The sequence below is a fragment of the Astatotilapia calliptera genome, chromosome 14, assembly GCF_964374335.1.
Source record: "Astatotilapia calliptera chromosome 14, fAstCal68.1, whole genome shotgun sequence".
Classification (NCBI taxonomy): Eukaryota; Metazoa; Chordata; class Actinopteri; order Cichliformes; family Cichlidae; genus Astatotilapia; species Astatotilapia calliptera.
Genome location: NC_137435.1, coordinates 12,930,074 through 12,955,000, shown reverse-complemented (window position 1 = coordinate 12,955,000; position 24,927 = coordinate 12,930,074). Strand labels below are relative to the sequence as shown.

At 38.3% G+C, this 24,927-nt stretch overlaps 1 protein-coding gene across 10 annotated transcripts in view; it reads left to right on the top strand.

The window, feature by feature from the left end:
* Positions 1-24,927, top strand: part of ncam1b (neural cell adhesion molecule 1b) — an 80,928-nt gene that overhangs the window by 39,662 nt on the left and 16,339 nt on the right. For 6 of the 10 annotated variants that reach the window (XM_026193419.2, XM_080288861.1, XM_080288862.1 and 3 more), the window contains 13 exons: positions 939-1,013; positions 1,628-1,837; positions 2,885-3,028; positions 4,083-4,220; positions 4,598-4,715; positions 7,469-7,629; positions 11,554-11,696; positions 12,928-12,951; positions 18,606-18,635; positions 22,170-22,320; positions 22,491-22,678; positions 23,024-23,120; positions 24,588-24,758. In XM_026193419.2, coding sequence (XP_026049204.2) covers positions 939-1,013; positions 1,628-1,837; positions 2,885-3,028; positions 4,083-4,220; positions 4,598-4,715; positions 7,469-7,629; positions 11,554-11,696; positions 12,928-12,951; positions 18,606-18,635; positions 22,170-22,320; positions 22,491-22,678; positions 23,024-23,120; positions 24,588-24,758 — 1,650 coding nt within the window. The remainder of the gene's footprint in view (positions 1-938; positions 1,014-1,627; positions 1,838-2,884; positions 3,029-4,082; positions 4,221-4,597; positions 4,716-7,468; positions 7,630-11,553; positions 11,697-12,927; positions 12,952-18,605; positions 18,636-22,169; positions 22,321-22,490; positions 22,679-23,023; positions 23,121-24,587; positions 24,759-24,927) is intronic. The other 4 variants (XM_080288863.1, XM_026193432.2, XM_026193421.2 and 1 more) reach the window with 3 other exon arrangements.

The following is a 24,927-nucleotide window of genomic DNA, read 5'->3' as shown; positions in this document are numbered from 1 at the left end:
TAATCATCCACTGGAACCCTGAGTGCCCCCTTGGGAGGTTCTGCAGGAAGCAAGTCACACTTTGTTCTAATTAAGTACAAAATGTTTCAAGGCATCATTCTCTTTGGATGAAAAAGAGATTTGTATTATCTGACAATCTTTGATGAAGTGCAGGCTATCACTGAGAGGCATTACATTCATCTTGCCAGATGATGTCATTTCTAAAAATTAAATAGTCTTTTAAAAATAATTCGTCTCAAGGTACACTGGGAGCACAGCACTGGTTCCAGCTGCTGAATTTTAGCGGAATATTTGCATTGCTGTGTTGATGTTATTTCTCTTGATAGGACAGGAGGACTGTAGGAAACAGAGGCATAGGAAATGTCCATATTTTTGGTGACATGTCTGCTAGGGCCAAAATTGGCATTGTTGTTGTTTTCTGAATGTGCATGTTGATTGATTTTATTGTTTGTACTGCATTTTAAGTTTCGGTAAAAAAAAATATGGACGAATGTACAAAGATAATATCAGGTTTATGTGGCAGAAAACTGAAGCATATTCCTTAAAGTGCAGTAAAGTGTAGATAGATGCTGGCTCCAGCAAGTCTTTGGATCCTTTCCAGTAGAAATTAAAAGTGCTATTGAAGGTACACTCTCGGTTCTGGAGGAAGTAAGATATACACTCAAGTGCTGCTCTTAACGTGAGCAAATCGAAGACCTTAAAATATATTTTTAAAGAACCCCACAGTCGTATTTCTGATTGCCTGCAGGTGATTGCTTTTGCCTTTGCATATAGATGGAACACATTGATATGCAGACATTTGCGCATCTAATTAGCCTGTTTCCTGTTTTAATAATTGTTCCATCTCAGTGTTGAAACATTGTTAAGCATTCTTAATCAGCGCTTCACTTAGTGGGTTGATTCTAATTTTGTATTGTATGTTTGTTTTTCTGCTGCAGTTTCATTGGAAGTACAGATCACACCAACCCACGGTGAGATTAGTCTTGGAGAGTCCAAATTCTTTGTGTGTGAAGGTAAGTTTATCAAAATGTTCCAAGTTATATATATTTTAAACTTTTTTAATAAACTGCACCTTAACAGTTCACCCACTTTTTAGACTGTTTTGCAAAAAATGAGTTTAAAGTGGTTAAACTAGACAAAACATAGCAGAGGTCTGTGTTTCTGTTGGAATCAGTTCATATTTATCCATGTGTTAGGTGTATGGATAAATATGCATGGATGTTTGTGGTACGAATACACAGTATTGCTTGATCAGCCACACTTCCTCTTCTTAAGGATTAAAGTGGACAACTACACCCCCCTTCATATTTTATGTTAAGTGGTTTTCCGGTTACTTGAATGTGTATCATACATTCATCAATCAGTCATCAATGAATGATGAGATTAAGTGTCCTTTTGTTTTTGGTTTGTTTGTTTAGCATCAAACCTTGAAAACATATAACATTTTCTGATGTCTTAGTTACTAGACACAGCTAAAATGCATAAACCACACGCTTCATTCCTTGCAGGAGCATGAACCACCTACAATGTACAGTCTGTGGGCAGTGGCTGACTTCTCTGATTTGAAATGTGTTACCCTATAGATACCTGTTTCTTATGTACTGCTCTGTTCTGTCTGTTGTCTTAGTTGTAGGCGTTGCCAAGCACATAGACTGGTTTGGACCAAGCGGGGACAGGATAGAGCCGAACAGACAAGACACAACAGTAACCCGTAACGATGAGTCATCTTCCACCCTCACGCTGTATAAAGCCGGGACGGAAAGTGCTGGGACATACAAGTGTGTCGCTACCAATGGAGACCAGCAAGCGGAGTCGACAGTCAAAGTGAAGATCTTCCGTAAGTTTCCCCCCACCGCCCCACCCCACAGTATACGGTACACACTCCAAATTACTGAGTGGTGTGAACACAGAAGAAAAAGAATCCTGCTCATTGAACTCATAGTATTTTATTGACTGCTCAAGGGCAACACATTATTCTTTCTTTTCAAGTGAGGATGGATTTTTCATCAGTTCAATAAACGGTCGGAAGACCATTAGAAGGCTGCTTAATGATCCTGTCTGTTGTGCAGTTCTTGTGAGTAATGGATTTTATTTTCCATGAATGCCAAGCATCAGCAATTGTCCGTCAGAGATGAAATTATTTTCCAAACAGAACTTTTCTGTTATTTCAGGGCCTGTTTCAGGATGTTATTAGAAGTGGTCACCCATATTAACAGCAATGCACAATGTTGTGCACAGAAGTGTACAAAACATCACAACTTCCTGTGAATGAACATTTGTACAGTACCAGCAGCAGTTTGCATAGTTAGTTCAGTGCTACAGCTTGCAAGCCATATAAGAGATAACCTATAACTGCTTTTGCCCCATGCAGACGGCCAGTTTAACAGGAGCAGACTTTACATTTAAACTTTTACCGACCATTTCAAGAAATGAGCTGCGCATTACAGCTAAATGGCTTCATATGTTAAGCCTTGATGAGATAGCTCTATAGCTTTCCAGTTCGGAATCCAATTCTGTCACTTGTGTCCTGCTGAAGTCTGTCAGGTAGCAGTTCTGCTTCTTTCTAAAAAGCTTCCAGCAAATTCCATTAACCAGTCAATTTTAGAAATGGCTTGGCTAGATATTGCTTCAGTTCTGGTAACTTGAGCCAGGGGAGCTTGTTTAGGGTGATAATAAAATGAATGAGATTTTTGGTAAAAAATGTTAAGCATTCCTTCAGTTTGATCATTTTCAGTTGTGATTTATTAGCATAGACAGCACTACTTTTAAAGATAGTGTTTTACTAAAACATAGTGCCATAGCAGGGCAATCATAGAGAGTGAAAGCTTTAATGAACCTCGTTATGTCACTGAGTGAATATAGTGCTTTTCTTTTTTTATTCCAGAAAAAATCACCTTTCAAAACGCACCCTCACCCCAAGAGTTTACTGAAGGAGACAATGCCAACATTGTTTGTGATGTTGTTAGTTCACCTCCACCCACTGTCCTCTGGAAATATAAAGGAGCGAAAATACAGATGGAAAAAGATGGTAAGTTTATGAACAATGCAGAATTTATATTTCAGTTTGTTTTCAGTTGATTATAACACAGAACAACAAGGTGAACAAATTTCAGAATTAATGAGCAGGGAATAAGAGGATTTCAGCCATACTGACCATTACTTCTCAGGATGTTATAGCTTGCTTTTTTATTGTTTATTTTGTTTGTTAGCCACGAGATTATGTTGATGGCTGCAGTTTGGTGAATCAAAATGTGAGATGTCCGCAACATTATCAAGATGTAACTCGGTGATATTGTAGTGTTGCACTTATGTTAACAGCCAAATTAAAACAAAAACAGATTATAAGGCAAAATGGAAACTGTAGTAAAAATGCACTACATAAACAAAAACACACAGCCAACGAAATATTTTTTATATATATATATATATATATATATATATATATATATGCATATACAGATCCTGGTGTTTGAGTCATAAAATGAGTCATCCACTGCTTTTGTTGCCATTCTTCTCCGGGATTCACCCTGTGCTTTGAAAGGGAAAAATTAATTTGATTTTGAATTTGAAAATACAATTGACTCTCTGTTATTCACCCTTGACACTGAGCAGTATAATAATGTGTACGGCAGTGTTATTGCTCACTGAAAAATAATAACATGCGCTTATGTGTGGGTTGCAATAGTATTTTTGATTATTATGTGACTACATTTATTCGGTTCACATTTTATCCCAGACTGAAGGAGTTCATGTGGGCTTTGCTTAGATTCTCTTCTGTTTTTCTGGAGCTCGTAAAATGATTGTTGGATATATGGCCTCAAATTTGATAGTTAAGGTAATATCAAATGAGCAATAAAATGACATTCCAGTTTTTGTCACCAAACATTTCAGTGACTAAGATGTTAGTGTTAAAATGTTTAAGTTAAACAAAGTCTTTATAGCTGAGTTGATTCAGATAGTTTTCTTTTTTGATGCCTTACTCACTTCTTTGCTAACAGCTGTTTATCATGTAGCATTTACTGCTGTTATTAACTTGCCAAATATGCATACCTGAAGATGTATTACCTTTTGCTTCCTTCCAGTTCGGTTTAAAGTACTGAACAACAATCACCTTCAAATCCGTGGCATAAAGAAGACGGATGAGGGCTTGTATACCTGCGAGGGTCGCCTGATGGCGCGCGGCGAGATTGATCTGCGTGTCATCAAGGTCGTTGTGAATGGTTAGCGACCCTCTCGTCCCCTCACGCTTTTTCCTCTTCCTTTTTGTTCTTGTCTGAATATTTTGTGTGTGGCAGGTGTCCCGTGATGCTTAAATAAGCTGTAGATCCTTAGAGGCGACCAGGCTCAACATCAATGTGGAAACAGTTGCCCAGAGCAACCGTGTATCAAAGATGTTTCATGCTAATGAAGTCTGTTTCCTGTAACTTCTGAGCCTAGCAAATGAGTGTGTCTAAAATAAGTATTTTGAATTTGTCGCTGCTTCTGTTTCTGGTTTTCCTCTCACTTGCTCTCTCTTGCACTTGCACTCTTTATATCTAGAGCTATACTATATTCTGCATATGTGTCTGCCTATTTTATTTTTCCCTTTGTACCTTAGTGCTCCCGACAATCAGGATATGGCAGTCAGAGGTAAATGCTACAGCAGACGTTTTGCAGCCGGCTATCCTGACTTGTGCTGTTGATGGTTATCCTGAACCCATGGTGACCTGGACAAGGTAAACCTAATAAAACCAAGTACAGTAAATACCTTTTTGTTATTATCATTGTTGTTTTTTGGCATTTGCATCTTTGTACATTGATGTGATTTATACTCGTAGATCACTTTTTGCCTTCAGAGCTCAGTTTTGGTCCATACTGACATGATGGGGTCACACAGTTGCTGCAAATTGTGTCAGCTGTACATTTATGATGTGAATCTCTCATTCCATCACATCCTGAAGGTGTTCTGTTGAATTAAATTCTAGAGGACATTTTGGCACAGTGAACTCATTGTCATTTTCAAAAAACCCAACAACAACAGTTTGAGATGATCAGAGCTTTGTGACATGGTGTTATTCTGTAGGAAGCAGACATTAGAGGTTGGGTACACTGTGGTCATAAAGGGATGGACATTGTCAGCTATTCAGGTAGTTTGAGGTTTTTAAATAATACTCATCTGGTACTAAGCAGCCAAGTAAATATTACCCACATCTATTAGATCATCACCATCAGCCTAAACATTTCAGGAAGGATTCATGTTTTGTGTTGTTTACATCAATTTGTGGCTCTACCATCTTAATGCTGAAGCAATAAATAAGGCTCATCAGACCAGTCGACATTTTGGCAATCTTCTATTCTAGTGTCCTGTTCTTAGCTGGCCGGAGTGACACCCGGTGCGGCCTTCTGCTGCTGTGGCTCATCACTTGCTGCATTTATTGCCTCTGTCTTTTTAATTGGATTACTCTTACCTTTCTGTCAGCTTGAAGCAGTCCGACCATTCTTCTCTGCCGTCAACAAGGCACTTTCGCCCAACGAACTCCCACTCACTGGATATTTTCTTTTTTTCGGAGCATTGTTTGTAAACCCTAGAGTTGGTTGAGGGGGAAAATCCCAGATCAGCAGTTTCTGAAATAGTCACACCAGCCTGGTTAATACCAACAACCGTGCCACATTTGGAGTCACTTAAATCACCTTTCTTCACCATTCTGAGTTCAGTTTAAGTTGTTTAATCTTGTTGAAGTCTGTATGCTTAAATGTAGTGCGCTGGAGCCAGTGATTGACTATTTGGATAGTTGTACTAATGAACAGTTGAACAGATGTACCTAACAAAGTGGCAGGCAAGTGTAGGATGACTTGTAAAGATGACTTATTTTCTTAAGTTAGTTAGTTAGTTAATTTAAACCCTGTTAAAGTTTAAACAAATCAGTTAATCGAGTTTAATTTTATATAATTGCCGAACTTACCTAATAGCATAAGCAGCTACATCAGATTTTTGAGCTAAATGCTGACAAATGTCCACATCGACACCCTTGGATGCTGTGCTAACATCAGCTAATAAACATTAAACAAAAAGCAAAGTTGATAATTATGGAAGTGTCATCAGTTTTACATGTAGCAAGTTATTACGGTTAATTCTGGGGGGTTACATACGTGCATGTAAAAAAAAAAAATCTATGGTAATTCTTTTAATAATTATTGACGCATTTCATTCTGAACAAAAGTACATTTTTAACAGCAATCAAATACATATTTCTGTCTGAACTGCAGTGAATGCGGGAATAACCAACTGCCAGACCAACATTTCAATTCATAGAACCATTTCGTTAAAATCGCGGGTGTCGGCTCTGTAAAGGCAATTGTTGTAAACACCACAAATGACTTACACGTGGCGTCAGGAGAGATAAAAGCTGGCAGCAACAGACTAATGAGGCAGGGCTAATCAAAAATAATGAGCTGCATAGTTTGTATGTGTACTGACCAAATATCAGCTTGTATCATCTTGAAAATAAGTGAACATATTTTTTTCCATTGATCTTTTTTAACAAAAAATGACTAATTTCCAGTATAATTTGTATAATGTGTTAGAAGTGGCAACTGCAAACTTTTCAACCCTTCCCCTATCACTAACCTGTAGTTCGAATAGCCCACTAAATATAGGCTGCTGGGTGCCTTGCTTTCAGAGAAAAGCTATATGATAATGCTTTATTGGATTGAGTTTCCCATCCAGTACTTGTCTAAAGACTTTAGCATGCAGTTATCTGAATAGTCAAACCCAGTCTCCATGAAAATATCTATACAGTAATGTGACAGGAATGCTACTGGCTCTGTGCACTACCTCAGACCAGCCTACAGGTCAAAGTAACTATTATGTGCATGCAGGGCACTCTAGGTTATTTGGGATACTCTACTAACTGATTTATTCATTGCAGTAGGATACTTAATCACAGGATATCAAAGGAGCATGTAAACAGTGAAACATGAAGACTAGCATGACAACAATAGCCACATTATTCTGTGCCTATCAATGGCTCCATTCAGAGCCATTGATAGGCTTCTGCTTTGTTAAACTGTTCCTGTTCATCTGTTAACTCGGCACAAAACTTAGATCCAGGGTCACAAAGAGCAGACAATTCAAGAGCCAAAAGTTGGCCTTTTTTTGTAATAATTTATACTCTACGAGGCTGGAATAAAAATAAATGAGATGTTTTTGTAGAATTGAATGTAAACAACAAATGTCAAAAGGAGTGCCAAAGAATGCCAAACAATATTATGCTTTTTTAACATTGGAATTTCACTTTGTAATTTGGTGATCATGAAACTACTATTGGTCTGTCTATAGATGTACATAACTAGATTTTCTTTAGATGGAAGGATGATGAAATTTGAAATCCTGGTAAAAGTAAATCTCTGAAAATGTTGCAGCTGAAGAAGAGTGCTTAAATTTGTGTGGATAAATGGATACAGGGTTTAACACTCGCCTTTTCTACAGGAACGAAGTGAACCTTGAGGCAGGAGAGAAGTACAGCTTTAATGAAGATGGCTCAGAAATGACGATAATGGATGTTACCAAACTGGATGAAGGAGAGTACACCTGCATTGCCAAGAACAAGGCTGGAGAAACTGAAAAGGAACTCAGTCTGAAAGTGTTTGGTAAGACAGATTGTTTTGTGTATTTACATGAACGAAAGTGGAATTATAAAATGCTCCAAGTGTGTGGGAATGAGGTATATGTGTATGTAGGTGGGAGAAGAACAATAGTACGGTTTTGTGTCTGTTTTCTTAGGCATTCAAAATACGGTGTGTCGGTGTGGGTTGTGATTGTTTCATGTTGGGATGGAGCCTAAGGATTTAGAGAGCAAGCCAAGTGGGATGAGCTCAGCTGAAATCTCTAAACTCCTTTTTTCCCCCTTTGTTTTTGCCCACTAGGTTTTCTTGTCACTTCAAAGTGACCATAATTTAAAGCCCAATTATAGTATCAGTGCCAGTCTTTTGGTACCTTATCAGTGAACTAGCCGAGGGAGTTTAGTTTTCAAATCAAGAGAAGTGGCAATAGCTCTATTCTTTAGAGTTAGTAAATGACTGTTGTATGTTGCCATCATTTAAGACATTATTTTGTGAAATATTTCCACAAAGCTCTGGTTTCTTTACTTCCGTTTAGCAAAAGCTACAATCCTGCGTTTTCTGTGGTGGCACAGGATCTTTCTTGGAGGAAGTTGTATGTAGTAACCCCAAAAAGTTGATTTGTTCATCTGGACGTAGCGTTTTCAGTGGGAGAACGTCCAGGTAAACAGTCTTCCTCACCTGGATGATCCATCAAAACATTGTATTTAGTAATGTGTCTGGATCAGTTGTGAGTATATTTTAGTAAGCCATCGTCAGTGATGCTCCAATACCAAGATTTACCATTTACAATGGGTAAACAAAGAGCAGAGCCTCCATTTTAATCCACTGGACCAAGAATTATGAATGTGTTTCAATGTAGACCGTGCCATTCATCTTAAAACAACAAAAACAGAAAAACAGGTGCGGGACAAAAAAAAAAAAAGTCATTTTAATTACCTTGAACTTAAATAACTTGATTTTTTATTAGATGAAGCTGGAATCCAACCCAGTATTTACATCAGAAATTAATTATCTAGTAAATCTAATTATTCAGCCGTAACCTGACGGGGACAAAAGCAGGTGGCAGAAATTGACGACAAACATATGAATCAAACATATAAGAATTTGTTTTCTTGCGGATCGGATATTAGTTAGACACACTAAGTGTGCTTTTAGTGATAAATTTGTCAGTTATGTTCAGACTTTGTACCCTTCAGTATATTTCTTGACAGAATTTAATGACTGCATTTCAACATGTCAACATATTTCAGCATGAATTGTAATCAGAATACAATCAGTATGTCAGTAGCCTTTAAAATGTTCCTTTAAACTGCATTTAGTTCAGTGTTAAAGTCATTTCAGGCTCATTTTCACTCAAATATTCACATCATCTCTATGACAGACATCTTTTCATCAGTGAGATAGATTACACTGTGACAAATGATTGATGAATGATCAGTATATTATGTGTCTAAAGCTTTATACAAATACGGTTTATTTAAAGTATGATTGCTGCAGTAACATACAGTAAACGTTTTAGTGCAGGGGAATTGACTGACAACCTGACAGCTGCCTTAATGTCCACAGAGTCACAGAGTTTGAAAGATGTAACCATAGATTTTATTCTAAGCTGATAATAAATCACCGATTATAAATCTGTGCATTTTACACACAGAAAATAATGAACTGATGAACTGGGATTTAAATATTTGTAAAAAGATAAATGCCCTAAATACTAAGAAAAGACTGCAGAGCTGCAGTCTGTTCTGGTATGCTCTTTAAAAGTGACTGAATGAGGAAATGAGATTAAGTGTCAGTCAGCTAGTTCAGATGTAGTGGGAGGGAGAAATCAGAGGGAATCTCAAAGTTTGTGGAAGAAAACTTGTCAGTGAGCAGGTTAGATTCATGGTGTCTGTTACTGGGTCACAGTCGATTTTTTCTTTTCTAGAACAGAAAAGCCAACGTTTCCCTCATCTCTTCGTTAACAGGCTCAGTTTTTTCCAAACCTGGCTTCTAGAGTAGATCCCTGGAAGCATTGTGTTAGCCACAAGGAGGACTAGTCAGGTTCTCTATATACTAAGGACAGATGCTTCAGTGCTTAGCTGAAGATACAGTAGACCATCCTTAGTGAAAAGAAATGAGATCATGTTGAAACACTGAGTGTTCACAAAAAACAACCTGCTTGACAAATGGCACAGATCATCGCACTGTGATTTCCATCTCATTCATTTCTTGCTAACATGTATAAAGATTTCTTTCAGTTCTTTAAAAAACGTGTGCACAGGGAAATTTACAACCTCCTTTTGGGAATTTCTGTATTCCCAGCTCTTAGGATTCTCATTCGTCAATTTTATTTAAAGTATGCAGCAATGCTAATAAAGGTAAAAATTAAAAGTTGATGCAACAATACATCTTTTTATCTTTTATGTTGTTTTAGTGTAACATTAAGAGGCGTGGGAGCAATGCAGTTTCAAATTCCTGTGTATGATCTGTACATATGGTTTTTGACAATGAGGCTGACTTTGACCTGACATTCTTTGGTTTATATCTTTAGAGATAGTGTAGTTTCATCTTAAATTCTCTATCGTATCTTTTGTCAACCTTAGAAAAAGCAATTGCATATAAATTAATTATTTTAACTATTCAACCACTGCGCTAGCCTTGGGAGGTTGGGGGCTGGGTCATCAGCTAATACAACTAATCTGGGTCTTACAGCCTATAAAAGCTGGCCTCTGTCTCTCTTTCATCCACCTGGCATCAGCCGTCCTTTTAAAATGCTAGACATGTTATTTGTAAAGCTGTAAATCCACAGATGAACACTAATACGTGTGCCAGAACAGGTGCAAGGGTGAAATACAAGCAATAGAGGGCAAGCTACCCAATCCAATTTACTAACTACTCTCAACATTAGTCTTCAGGCAGATATTGGTCATGGCTACTTATGCACTGATTCCACCAGAGCCCCAAGCCTGTCCTTTCACCCATGTTCTCCACCCGAAAACAACACCCTTCTTGGGCTCCTTTTTATATCAGCTGTTTAATATAAAACTGAAGTGTACCTATACTAAATTACCAAAACCAGTCTAACTTTAGGGTATGCTTTTATGTGACATAAAAGCTTAAACTAAGAATCTTAGAAAATCAGTTTTACGAGCCTTTGGAAATTGGAATACATAGAATGATATTAGCCTAGCAAATAGCTCCTTAACATTTCTGAATGTAAAACCCATGTACCTAATGTTTTTATGATAAAGTATTGGAATGGATCAGGCTTTAAATAGCTCATGCAGTCTATTTAAAAAGCTATGATCAGAATCGTGCTGACTGCCTTTTGACAGTCGTGGCTGTAAGTACAAGTTCTTAAACGCTGCTTCTTTGTTCATTTAATAATTATCAGTTGAGATCATAGCAGTTAAAACCAAGTCGCAGTTGTTTTCTTAGGCGGCAGGTTACAAATTATATTTACGATCCTGTCTGGGGCTGCGCTTTTTCAGCATATTGCATAATCCATGCATTCATCCTTTTTGGAGCGGAATAGAAAAGATGGGAACACGAAGTAATGCTCAACTGATTCGTAAACAGCACTTCCGTTTGCTCGGCTCATGTCACCGTTGCAGCACCCCGCTGCGCTTTCAGGTTAACTCGAGTGTAGTGTAACTTGACAGTTGTCTCCAATGTAAACAAAAATGAAAGCCGGCTCCTTTGAGATAGGCTAAATAAGTTATTACACAAATTACGTTTGGAGGCACACATGGTTATCACAGCGTAACTGCTGCTGGGACTGGGAAAGCTTAAATACAGGTTTACTGCCATAAAAATCCCCCTTACCTGTCAACTACTGATCCTCATCCCCTCTTTGAACTCATTTCAAATCTAGAGTTTCTCTTGTGCTTATAATACTCGTGCGGCTGTAACACCTGGCTGCCTTGTTATATGGAGCAGGTGTGATGACGTTGGGTTTTTGTTTTACAGTCAAACCTAACATCACATACATCATAAACCAGACTGCTACCGAGATGGAAGAACAGGTAACCCTGACTTGCGAGGCGTCGGGGGACCCAACTCCCACCATTACCTGGAGCTACGGAGGTCATGTCTTCACAGAAGGAGAGCAGGTAAAATGATTACAGGGAGGCGAGTGAACAGTAGTAGCAAGATACTTATGTATCCTAGGCACTCGATCCTGGTCCGTGAGTGCCTGTATGCATTTTTCCTTCTGGAGTTAATGAACTGCACCTGGTGCAAAGTAGTTTGATATAGTCTGTGTCCCAGTTGCATACTATAAATATATTCTAACCCCTATTTTTTTTAAAGTTTTTCCTATGTTATTAAGAGAAAATGACATAACAAAAAATTAGCGATGAATAAAACTAATAAGAAAAACGATAATGCCCGAAGACACCTATTTCCTTTACAGTTTGCAATTTTATCTTTATCTTTTAATGCATCTGTTCCTCTGTGTACAAAATGGAAAAAGTACATTGTTTTTTTACTATACCTTATTGTGGGTGATGTGAAATTGGGACACACTTAGGTCGTACCCACAAGGGAGCAACACAAACCTGCAGGACACCGGTGTCTCGAGGAGAGGAATTGAATATCTTTAACCTAAACTGAAGTGGTATATTGATTACTTGCAGGTGGGGGACTCAGCTTGCAGTTTCATTGCAGAATGCCCCCAACAAGGTTTATGCACTGCTAATTATTTACCCTAAATTAGCAGTTCCTTTGAGATGGCCCAGTGGATCTCCTGTAATTAGCTCAATTATAGTCAGTCAGTAATATGGAGTAGATTCAGATTTGACTTGAGATTTCTCAAATGCCACGAAGATCAGCAACAGAAACCTAATTATAACATTCCCAGAAAAGTCACGATAATTAAACTTTGCCCGTTTTCTATTGTATTTGCTTGAACGAGCACTTGAACGTTCAAGTGTTTGTTTAGCACTTTCAATCACTATTTCCATTATTCTTCTCATGCCAGTGATTGAAAAGTTATTTTGATTTATATGAAATTGTTATTTGTCTATACTCTGCTGCCATCTTTTAAATTTGTTTTGGCTCTGCACTGGTCAAGAGCCAGCTTCTTACCCTCCATTACATCCTGATACTCCAGTTTGTTCTCTGGGGTCTTCTGCATTACTCCATGTGCAAACCATCAAAAGCAGTGAATACTTGATTTGTATTCTCATACATCTATGTCCCACCTGGCCTGACTCTCCAAGGCCTTGGTGTGTTGCTACAGTTGGGAGGTAATGAGGAGGAAAATGCTTGAGCCTAATGCTTCTAGCTCATAGAGAAATTCTTGAGCCAGTCCATTACATGCGCTACATTTTTTTCCTACAGGCACATCTAAACAGGATCTATCAGGTAGGAAAAATCCGCGTGGCACAGAAATGTAGTGGAGTAGTGTTGTAAAATTTGCCTCCAGATATGACAAAAACTCCCACTGAAATCAAATCATCCCTTTTTATTGAAAATTTCCCAGCTGCCTCTTGAAAAACCCCAAGGAATGATCTCATCAGAGTTCATGAAATTGATTTGACTGCCGCATGCTTTCCAAATATTGCCTGAAAACCTCAACTGTTCTCGGGATAGCAAGTGCGCAGAGCTTATCTCACGAGATCAGTTGAAAATTTGGTTAATAAGATAATAAAAGGGAAATGCCATTTCTGTGTCGCTTTTTCCTGATCATTTCACACTTTCAATCACAGCATGAGGTCGCTTGGATTCAAGCCCGGTTCAGTCTGTCTGTCATCTCCATCAGATTGTAGATTGTCTAACACTTATGTCAGTGTCACTTCAAAGTTTGAGGGTAAAAGTGCTCCACCTAAAGTCTATCTTTTGGGTATCAAACATTTGCACCCTGCAGCAAAGGTAAAACATGACTGAAACAGAATAATCATAGAACTGCAGGAAGAGATTTAATGGGCATGTTTTCAACAGTAAAAACAGGTCACTTTTGGAGTCCCTTGCAACTGAGCAGACTGCAGCAGCTGTTCACTGTGAAAGTAGAAGATTTCACAGCCACCTGTCAAACCACCAGATTGTTTGATATTTAAAAATATATTTTGAGTGGAGCCTCACTCACAAGTGCTAAACACACTGCCACCATATGACGCACATCATGACGGTCCCCCACCCCTTTTTTTTGTACCTACACAGATTGACGTACATGAATGCACCACATAGTAACGATTCTTACTTCTGTCCTATTACCCAGTGTTGAGCAAAATTTTGCTTTGTAGAATAAATTTCCATCGGCTTCCACTTTTGTCAATGACAGGTCAGCTTGTATTGTGGTCTTGAGGCTTACATCCCACAGTTTGACCACAGTCATGCTATACTGTAGCAGTGTAGATTGACTCTACAGGTGCAGGGCAGAATAAATAAACAACACACATAGGAAACAATGGGCTATAATAGGCATTACCCACAAATTTTGCACTGTGTAGTTGTTGACATGACACATGTCGTGATGGCCAGCTGCGCAATGGTGGCAGTGTGTTTTGGGGTGCCGCCTATGGTATGCTTTTATATGTGGTGTCTGTTCACAGCCGTCTTCAAAGAAATGATTAGCAGCCTTACCGAATCACGTAGATGCATACTGGTTAGATTTTCCCTCGTAGTTGTGATTCTGAGCAGGGGAAATCATTTCTATGGTGGGCTTTCAATGAATGGGAAACGGCTGCTAATTGTTTAATTGTCTTGTTTTATTTGTTCACCCGATGTCCATCCGCCACGCTATCTGTAATCATCACAACAGCTGCATTTCATCTAGGATGAGTGTGACAAATGACATGACATTCATTTGGGGTGAACACGGTGAATTGAAAAAGGATGTAAAGGGAAGCATTTTTCTGTTAATAATGTGAGATTTTTGTATTTGTCAGAAAACCGGTACAGATGTAGATCTGTGGTGGTGATGAAAGGACAGAATTAATTAGCAGTTTATTCTAATGTGTTTTCAGCTCCTCGGCTCCCTAGTTTATCTGCTGATTTCATTTCTTTTTTTCTTTCTTTTTTAAAATCATTACTCATATCAGATTTTTATGCAAAACGAATGCAGTTTAGTTTATACAAATAAGGCTTCTGATCACCTTTGCTTCACAGTATGACAATGACAATACACAACACAGCTAAACAATTAGATAGTGCTTCAGTTTACTACTTTTCATCTGAGTGGAGCTATAACTGTTCATAGTTCAATGCTCAGATTGATTGTAATAAGAAAAAGATACTTATTTTGAAGAAATAAAAACAGCCTCAGAAACCAATTATGGGAAGACATTTCTACATGTTTATTGTTTTCTTTAAAGTTTGAGTACACTGAAAACCCTTAAAAAGCATGTCTTACAGGGTTATTAAAGATGCAGATTAAACAGATGAGGCTTGTGTTTATGTTGAATGCCACCTTCCAAAACAGTGTCTTACCCTGAGGTATCGGATTGTTAGAGAATCTTTGCAAAGCCGACATTTCTGAAAACATAAAAAACCATGTCCATGTTTATTCGTGTGGCATTTTTGCCTGCTAACTGCCACATCTGGATCACTGTGACAACATGGATCTTATTAAATGGATGTGTCTATTACATGACCTGCATGCCCTACGAAACCAAGGTGGTCTATGTGAAGGCTGAAGCATTTTGAGCTAGATCAGCTATTCATTGTGTTCTCACAATCTTTGTCTGGCTTTGTTTGAATTTGTTCCCAGTCTACTGTGGTCTTGGGTTTTAAAGGTTAACGTAAAGAGAGACTAATTCATTCTGAACAACTCCCTACTCAAAGTCTAAAGTGTTGGCACACAAAAGCATTGTTCGTTAACCGCGCGCGAGTAAGGGGGAACACAATGTGAGGATTGAGGAAGATTACTGTATCGCACAATAGAGAACTGTAGTATTGTACATGAAAAAGACAGAATAAAAGGAGTATGTTCAAAAAGTCTTGTGGGTGTATTCCCGCTTAGTTGTGCTTCAAATTCAAATTGGAGCTCATCAGGGGATGGTTTTGTTTTTGTTTATACAGCTATTAAAGTTAAGTGTTTATATATTTATTTGAAAACTTTCATCAATTTTACATTTGGTATTTGTTTCCTTCAGCCCTTTGAATGCATTCGCTCAAGTCGCTGTAGATAAGTGTGTCGGTTTAATAACTGAAAATGTAAATGGACTATTTATCCATGCTTTGTACATTATCTACATAATGAATATTTTGCTTATTTGAATACATATTAAATGTTGTGCTCCATGCAGACTTTCAAGCAGAATTTATTGGAAAATATCCTGGACTACACAGAAGGAAGTTGCAGGGAAATATGAGTAATTATAAAACCTAAAAGCACATTCAAGTTTGTAATTGATTGGGTATCAGCATTTTATAGTGTTTCAAGTGTGTCTCTTTTTTGTAAGGAGATAAATCTGTATTAAAAGACCTTCTCTGTCTAAAATTTGTAGTCTCAAATAGAGGTTTCCAACATTAAAAGCTAAAAAAAAAATGGTGTTAAATTAAAAACCAAAACAATGAGATGCTTTGTTATTTAATGTTTTGTGTCAGCAGTGCAGGCAGAGCATCTGAAACAGGCGTACTTCAAGTGTTGCATGCTAATGCAAAGAGAGCACTGTTTTCTCCAAACACAAAAGGCTACTCATTTACAGCATGCTGGCTGGCTCAGTAGTGATGTGATGCAAGAATGTCTTCACTAACTAAAATGCTTGTCCATTTTCTGTGATGTACTGCAAAGGTTCTGAGGCTCAGCATTTAATGACAAGGAAGGAAACTAAACTGAGAATATGCATAATCATGACTTTTCATCCGGGGTTCACTCAGTAAATGAAGCAGTTCTTTATATTTATGTGTTTGTGTTAGTATGTCTGCTTTTTTATCCTCTTTGAACTGACATCCAATTCATGTCAGAACAAAGAGCGGGGCTAATTCTCCATGGAAGGGAGGAACAATAGGCTGGAAAAATGATAAGTCCCAAGGGAGCCATCACCATATTGTTCTTCGCGTTTGCTCGGAGAAGTGATTCTGTTACGGCGTCTTCTGTTGTGCACGCATGCATCCGCCGCTGTTCATTGTCCTTTTGTCTTAAACAAACACCTGTCACAGATATGACAGCAATACTTGTCAGCTCACTTACTGCAGAGGCAGCGCCGCAGACGAGGATGTGAATGAGGTGGTTATGTTCCACACTGTTAGGTTATGTTTTAATTGGGCTACTGCTCTTTCTCAGTACTGATTTGCAGCCAACTGCTCCTTGTAATGATGTAGGGTGCACAGTGTATTTTATTGTGCCAGTAGGGGAGTTAAACTGCTCTTAAGAAAGGGCTGAATTTATATTCATGCAGTAAGCTTCGGACATGACTCTTCTAATAAGAATTTTATTGCCTCCTCTTTCTACCTTCGGTATTGGCTTTATTTTTCACCGCTGAGGAGGATTAACATTCATCAGTGATATAACTACTTAACCATTATAAAACAAGATGAATTCAACCACACCATATGTCCTTTTGCAGTGATTGTGAGGGGACAATATAGGGGTGATTTTTAGATGTGAACATTGATGGTTTGAGTCACTTTGTTTGCCCTACAGTGATACCACCATTTGCTTTCATTTATTTGACTTTTCTTGCATTTGCGCCTGATGAAATTGCTGTTTCTCATTTTCCTTGTTAAGCTTCAAAATTGTTTCACTGCGTAGGCCATCACATCTCATTGTCATGCTTAACATTTTCCTCAGCATCATAAAATCCACACAGCATGCCGTCCAAAAAAGCTTTGTTTTGTAAAGTCGGGCTTTGCAGTCTCTTGTGATTTAATGTGGCATGATGTCTGCCATGTTACTTAGGTGTGACGTTTTATGTGCTTTGGTGTAAAATTAATTCTTTATTTCATTCGATGTGTTACTGACCAACATGTCGATGATAATCACTTGTTTATCTAGAGAAAGGTGATTTTTTTCTTCTTCCTGTATTAGACTGTAACGTGGTCATTTTCTAAAATGTATGTGCATATATTTGCTATTATGCCGGAATAGCTAAAAAACTGTATTCTGAATATTTAAATGTAGTATTGTTTTGGTCAGTTAGTACAGCTTCAGTGGATCCATTCTTATAACACAAAAAAACGGAATATTTTAAAAGTCCACATCTAACAAGGAGAAAGCCATTATATTTCTTATAGCTTAGAAAGTTCAGTATTCATCATGCAAATCACATTTCCTGGCTGTTTTAAGGCTATTTTTGAGTACAATCAAAGCATATCAGTGACAAAGGAGGAAAAGACAGAACTTCATAGTGTAAGTAACAATGAGCAGAACATTGGACTTTCAAAATGACTTAAAAAGGCCACCTGTAGGCTGAGATTTATTTCCAGGTCTCACATGGTGTGGAGGATGAGCTGTAGCAAATTGCTTATTTGAACCTCCTTCATTGCTTATTGAGATATCAAGCAAGTGTTGTTAGAGGGCTTGATTGACTAGGGTACTAACTTGCTTCTCGATCTTGGGAGGGCTTTTTTATATTCATAGATAAAGAGTAAATTCCATTCTTTTGGGCTCACATTATTGCTTCAGCCTTCAGAAATGGATTGTGAGGCGATAATTCCTCTATTACCCAAGGAGACATTACTCTGTTGTTACAGCGTACCAGACTCACCTCTTCCTGATGAACCAATAACCTTATTATCACAAAGCATTTGTGCTATCATGATGCCAAAAGACTTACTTCACATACAGGCAGGCACAGACTGTAAACATTCCCACAAAATTTCCCTTTCAAACGAAACTCCTGTCCTCCTAAAATAGGCTTCCCTTGAGAGAACATCTAAAGCATACATCTCGTTATGTCTGCAGACTCTTAATTTAGTAAATTCAGACATTCAGCTCAGGTACTTTAGATGCATAAAAAAATAAACTGGTCATTTAACTGGGATGCAGTGTGCAACATCCCAGCTTTGACAGGGTGAGGATTGCTTTCTAAGAATTGCTCTGCCTTTTTGTTTTTTCGTCTCTCTGTCTTCTACAGGCATCATGGACTCGGCCTGAGCAACACAAGGTATTCTAAATGCATGACTTTTTCTTACACCCATCCATCTTTCATGTCAGGGGAATCTAGTCCAATTCTGGATGGATGCAGATCAACATTCTTGATCAAATAAGGTTGGGGAGAGCATAAGCTCTGAGAAGCAGTAGCAAAACAGGACAGTGCAAGTCTGTGTTTCTTTGCTCGCCGTGTTCCTTAGATTTCTTAACAAATCGCAGCCTATTTCAGTCTTTTTTTCTTGTCTTTCTCCTGACCTTTTACCTGTCATGCCTGGACATCAGCAAAAGCATTTTATTACACGCATGACAGTTACAGTTATACCATCTGATCAACTTGTCTTCTGCAGAAATAGATTTTGTTCCTCAGATCTCTCTGTCCCCCCACCCACACATCCTGTCCACCGCTAAATCTTAATTATAACTTCAGAGTATACTTTTGACATTAGTGTATACAGTAGTTTAATTTGAACATGGCTAAATATGTATGTAGGAGGAAATAAAAGCTGCCTTTGTGCAGCAACAGAGTATGAGAACAAGCGACTGTTTCTGAAAGAAAGCGAAAATTGGCAGTAAGTGAAAGAGCTGCCCACATAAGCTTTTCTCCAATATACAGCACTTCCCTATAGAATGTGTTTTACATACGAGAAAAATGGTGACAAAAAGAATGGATCCAGACTCTTGAAGAGAAGTGATCGCTCACACAAAGCAGTGCCTTGTTGATCAGCCCATCTCTGTTTTAGGAGCAAGATCAGATATTAGGCTTGCCATTTCTATTTTTACTTCAGTACTATTTAACAAGATATGAATGTGTATTCTTAGACCATTCGGTTCCCTAAATAGCCACGCTGTTTTATTTTTACATTGCAGGAAGCACTGGACATCAAGAGAATTGGTCTTTTCCTTTTACTCCTTCTGCTAATAGGTTTAAGGAGGGGTGTTTCTAACAGTCGGCCTTAATTATTCGGTCGTGACAGCTGTTGGTATTTTTTTCATTACGATTGTCAGCTGATACGCATTCATTAATAGCACCTGCAGAAAGTGTGGAATAAAAAATCTCACCCACCTCACCACAGGAGGGGAGGAAGAGCCTTTCTCATCAGGCACATGCTGACAGTAATTGCTCAGTTTGTGTATAACTATGATTTACACATGGATGCACTTGGATTTTTGTGCATCTGCAATACTAAGCTGTTGAATTTGTGAATTGGAACACTTTTATCTTGAAAATCTGAGCAAAATGAATCGTTCTGAACATTTACATTAATGATCTGCTGATTATATTTAAATTAGGCAACCCCAAAAAGCTCAAACAGCGTATCCTAGTTGCTTGCGTTTTCCATTTTTTTTAAAAGACTGATGATCTCAGCAAGTTCCACTGCTGAACACATGCATTACTTAAAAAGAGTTATGCCTCCCTTTTTTAATATATATAAGAGGAGTATTTTAGTTAAATGTGGGCACTCATATCTGTGCAGCATATTTGTGGTTTCAGGTCACAAATGGAACGGTTTACATTAATGGAAAAGGCAATCACTTTGAATTACTCACTTCACATTTTCACTCACTTCACATAATTATATTGTTTTAAAAGTTCACCTGTGCTCTGAATTGATAAGTGCACATCTCTCAAAGACATCCCATTATGAATTGCACAGTGGGGGTGGGGGGGTGGGGGGGTGAGGGTGAGGGTGAGGAGCCATGTTTGTTGCAAAGGCGTAGGAAGCTTAGTGTTCATTTGACAAGCCTCAGAAGGGAAGGTGATTTTGTACTGTGGGCTGTTTAATATTTGGTGAGACACGAGTTTAACATGTCTTCAATGCAATCTCAATTTTATGCCCTGATGCTCCCTCTGTGTCTCTTCTGTTGGTACAGCAGAAGAATCTGTGGGAGAGCTCTGCTGTCAGCTTGGTTTTATTACAGGAGCGCACACGCGAAAGTCTTCATTTTCTCATAGACGTGCGAAATGGTTTTATGCCTTTTTACGCAAGGAGCACAAAATTCAGCACGGATGTTTCCAGTAGACAGCAACTCTGGTGCACTATGAATTTATACTGGAAATATATTGTTATAAAAAATGCATGAATCACAATATTAAGTTGCGTGAAGGCATACATTTTCTTTGCTAAATAACAATAATCATGATGGATTTCATATAGGAAACGAGAGGCTGTAGCTCTGGAGAAACTGCTCATACTTTATCATAAAATAATGACACAAAAAAGGTTTCCATATTGGAGTCAACTCACTTACTATGACACATAGCTGTGCATAGTGTGGCATGTTGCACAGATGCAGGACTCAGAAACAGAACCACAGGGGTCGAGTGAGAATGCTTCCTGCACGGGGTCACAATACAAGGGTAGCGTGTTATGTAAGTGTCTCCCTGGTCCTGCTACCCGCTATGCATAATGAATGCCCCAGACATGCTTTGTCTATTGAAATTGAATACAAACTAACAAGGGTTTCTCTTACATGGCTGCCCAGGCTGGGCCCTAATTCAATATGTGTAAAAGCATTCGGCTATTGTTTTGCCTGTAGCTTGGATCAAAGCCATGAAAGCAACCAAAAGGGAAGCTCAAATATTCAGCCCTGCAGCACCTTGTTAAAGGAATAATTCACAAAAATGCTGCATCTTACTGTGTAAGAGCTTTGTGCTAAAGCCCCAAATCCACAGAGTTTGTGAATAATGCTTAATTATGCTAGATATTACAGATATGTTCAGTAAAAACATCTGTCACAAGACAATAATGTCCAGAGTTTGTTTGAAATATTGTAATAACATAACAGGAAAATGTATCGTTGAAAGGGGAAATTCAGCCTGTCTGAAACTTTACACTCTGCAGTTAAGTGTCACATGGCAACAACAACCACAACAACACAAAGTTGTTGACCCTGTTGGGAAGCTACTCATGTCAGGATGCTGTAACACCGCATATCAAGTTAATGAAACCAGGTTTAGAGAGGGAAGTGCATTTACACATCTCATTAGCCAGCTGTCTGTTATTATTTGAGTGGCTTCAGATGCTTTGTGACTTGGCGTGTGCTTCCTCTTCCTCACTGACACTGGAGCTGGATGTAGGTTCAGAGAGTTCCTCAACCTAATACAGTCCACAACACCACAACATTTTATTTTTAAGTAATTAACTTAAAGAAATAAAATGTTGTGGATTGACACTAAATCCAGTGTCTTTAGTGTAAAAGTGCAAGCGCCACACGTAAGGTAATGCATCAGCATATTTCACAAGTAAGCCCTGTGTGTGAAAAGCCCTAGATGGTTTCTAATGCCTTCTGACATCAATTATTGAAAAGCTCCTCTGCACTGTCAACTGGGCCCTTATGTCTCTGCAGCTTTACAGAACAGTCTGTGCTTGTTTCATTCTTTCAGTTTCTGTTCTTTTCTGTAAAAGTGGACTTTAAATACTTTTTTTCAAGGTCACGTGTTTCTGCATAATTGTATTCTTTATGTAAATGTGCATAATATCTATTTATAAGAACTGATCTAACTAATTTCTTTTACTAAACAAAGCCATTTTTAACTTCCATTTAGAGCCCGGATGGAAACGTAGTGGTGAGGAGTCACGCTCGTGTGTCCTCCCTCACCCTGAAGTATGTCAAGTATACAGATGCTGGTCAGTACCTCTGCACAGCACACAGCGCCATCGGAGAGGATTATCAAACAGCATATATGGAGGTCCGCTGTAAGTGTTTCCCTCTGTCTTTATACAAGTGTTTAGCCCTACAAAATGAGTACACTCATGCACTAGTCATTAAAAAAAATAGCACTGCAAGTCACTATGACTATTTATAACTGAACTGTTAAATAACACCTGAAATGGATTGACAGGTTGTATCCGTTTTTATTTCCTAGATACTCCTAAGATAAATGGTACTGTGGCAGTGTATACCTGGGAGGGGAATCCTGCCAATATCAGCTGTGAGGTCAAAGCTCATCCCAGTGATGTCTCTATTGTGTGGCTGAGAGACGGGTTGCAGCTCCCCAACTCAAACACCACCAACATTAAGATCTTCAGGACTCCCTCAGCCAGCTTCCTGCAGGTACGAACACCCGTGTCACACCATGACTTAATCCCTCTTTCTATCTCTCTAATGAATGTACATATACACACAGTGTGCACAAACACACACTCTGAACCCCATGTGTCATCAAGATTTCATGAGCACAGACTTGAAGTGTAGGGTTTTCTTTCAGCTTCATTGTTGGGAAAAAAAAATCTCATGAATAATTCAGCAGCAGGAGAGCTCACAGCAACAAATAAAAATAGGCTACTCTAATGGACAAACAAAAAGGTCACCTTCAGTGTTTGACACACAAGTTAGTTCATCTGTTTTGGTACACTGCCCTTCGTATATTTACTGCTTTATTCCCCCCCCCCCCTCCAGATAACCCCCGAGTCTGAAAATGACTTTGGAAGCTATAACTGCACTGCTTCAAATGAGATGGGCACAGAGTCCAAGGAGTTCCTGCTCATTCAGGCTGGTCAGTGGCAATGCTGTGATTCAAAATCCATTCTTACTTTGCATTTATAGTGTTTGTGCCAAGATTTTCAGCATAATTAAAATTTGAAAACAAAAAACAAGCAGCCTTATATGTGATCGTGATTCAGTAACAGCTTAAAAATGATGAGTAGGTAAATTTCATTAGATCACATAGTAGTTTTTGTTTCAGGTTTTTTAAGGCTTCGGGAACAGATTTTATTTATTTTTTTTGTTATCCATGATCAAATCGCATTAGACCAAAACATCCACCATGACGTGAGATTACACAGATCAGTGTTTGTATCGATGGCTGATAAATTGATTAAGATGAAAAGAATGTGTAACCTACATGATAATGTAATGTTCCCTCTGGTTATTCTACAACTAAACTTTACCTCAACCTCTCACCACTAACATTGCACTGTTTGCAGTATAAAGTAAAAGACTTTTTTATATTAAGGTATAGCATTTTATTGTAACATGGACCTACACCATAGACTTCCCAGACAAATGTACCATTAGGCAAATGGAACAGAGAGCAGAGAGATAATGCCACTCTTAAGCCACAATCAGAAGTGAATTAATTGAAAACACTACATTGTTCACTCAGAGCCGAACATGGGCAACCACAGTAATTACAGTGTGCCTTTTAATTTAGAAGATCAAAGTGATGCAATACAAAACTACTCACACTAGAGTTTGTGAGTTCAGAACAGCCACCATTATTCAGATGTGGACAATCACAGTAGGTTAAATACTTTTAAATAATGTAATTTTCTCTTAAATAAGCCTTTCATTGCTGGCTGAAACAAAGTAAACCTTTTTTAACAAAGGCAGACTGTAAATGAAGAACTAATTGTCTAATCATTGTGTACATCACAGGATGGATCCTTTTTTATTTTCTAAACTTTAATCAAAGTACAATTACAGAAGTCTTTGAACTAGCTTTTGCATATTCTTCAGTTTTAATATTCACTTTAAATTTAACGATTAAGCTTTGCTTAACTCACTGCAAGGTCTTTGAATCTATGAAATCTCCTTTTCCAATTTAAAGTTTTATCAAACTCAACAGTCTCTCAGAACTTTTGGTCTTTTCAAACATCCAACCAGGGACTTACTGTTTTTTTTAGTGGTTTTCTTTCTGGAGTTATCATCTTTAGGGCTGACTTGGGAATGGTTTGTTCTTGAATCTGTTGGTCATAAGGAGCTTTTAAATGTTTTTTCCTGCCTTTTATTTTCTGAAACGATGTCAGTAGTGTACAGAATTCAGTAGAAGAGAACCAGACTTACTGTCACGATAAATCACAGATTTCTTACGAAGATGAAGCGGTTTTTAGATGCACTGTGGGGTCATTAGGAGCCGTGGGCTCATTCTGTTACTCTGATATAGCAATGGAGTCTGACAATGCTGGTGTGCTGCAATCTTAAAGTTTTTATTGTAACTGCACTGATTTTTTCCCCCTCACAGAGGTTCCGTCAACTCCATCCATCGTGGAGGTGAGGCCATTCTCCACCACAGCACTGATCCAGTTTCAGGAGCCTGAATCCACTGGAGGCGTTCCTGTCCTCAAATATAGAGCTCAGTGGAGGATGCGTGGCAGAGGCAGCTGGGTGCAGAAAGTCTATGAAGTCCAAGATGGTAATAACACAGAAACATGATTGTGATGTTTGTTTGTTCTTTAATGTCTAACTACATTTTTTTTAAAATATCCAAGTACAATTCAAATAGATAGAAATACATATTAATGTTAAAAATGTTAATTAGATTTTTCACATTTTGTTAAATCATATCAGTAAAGATGACCTGT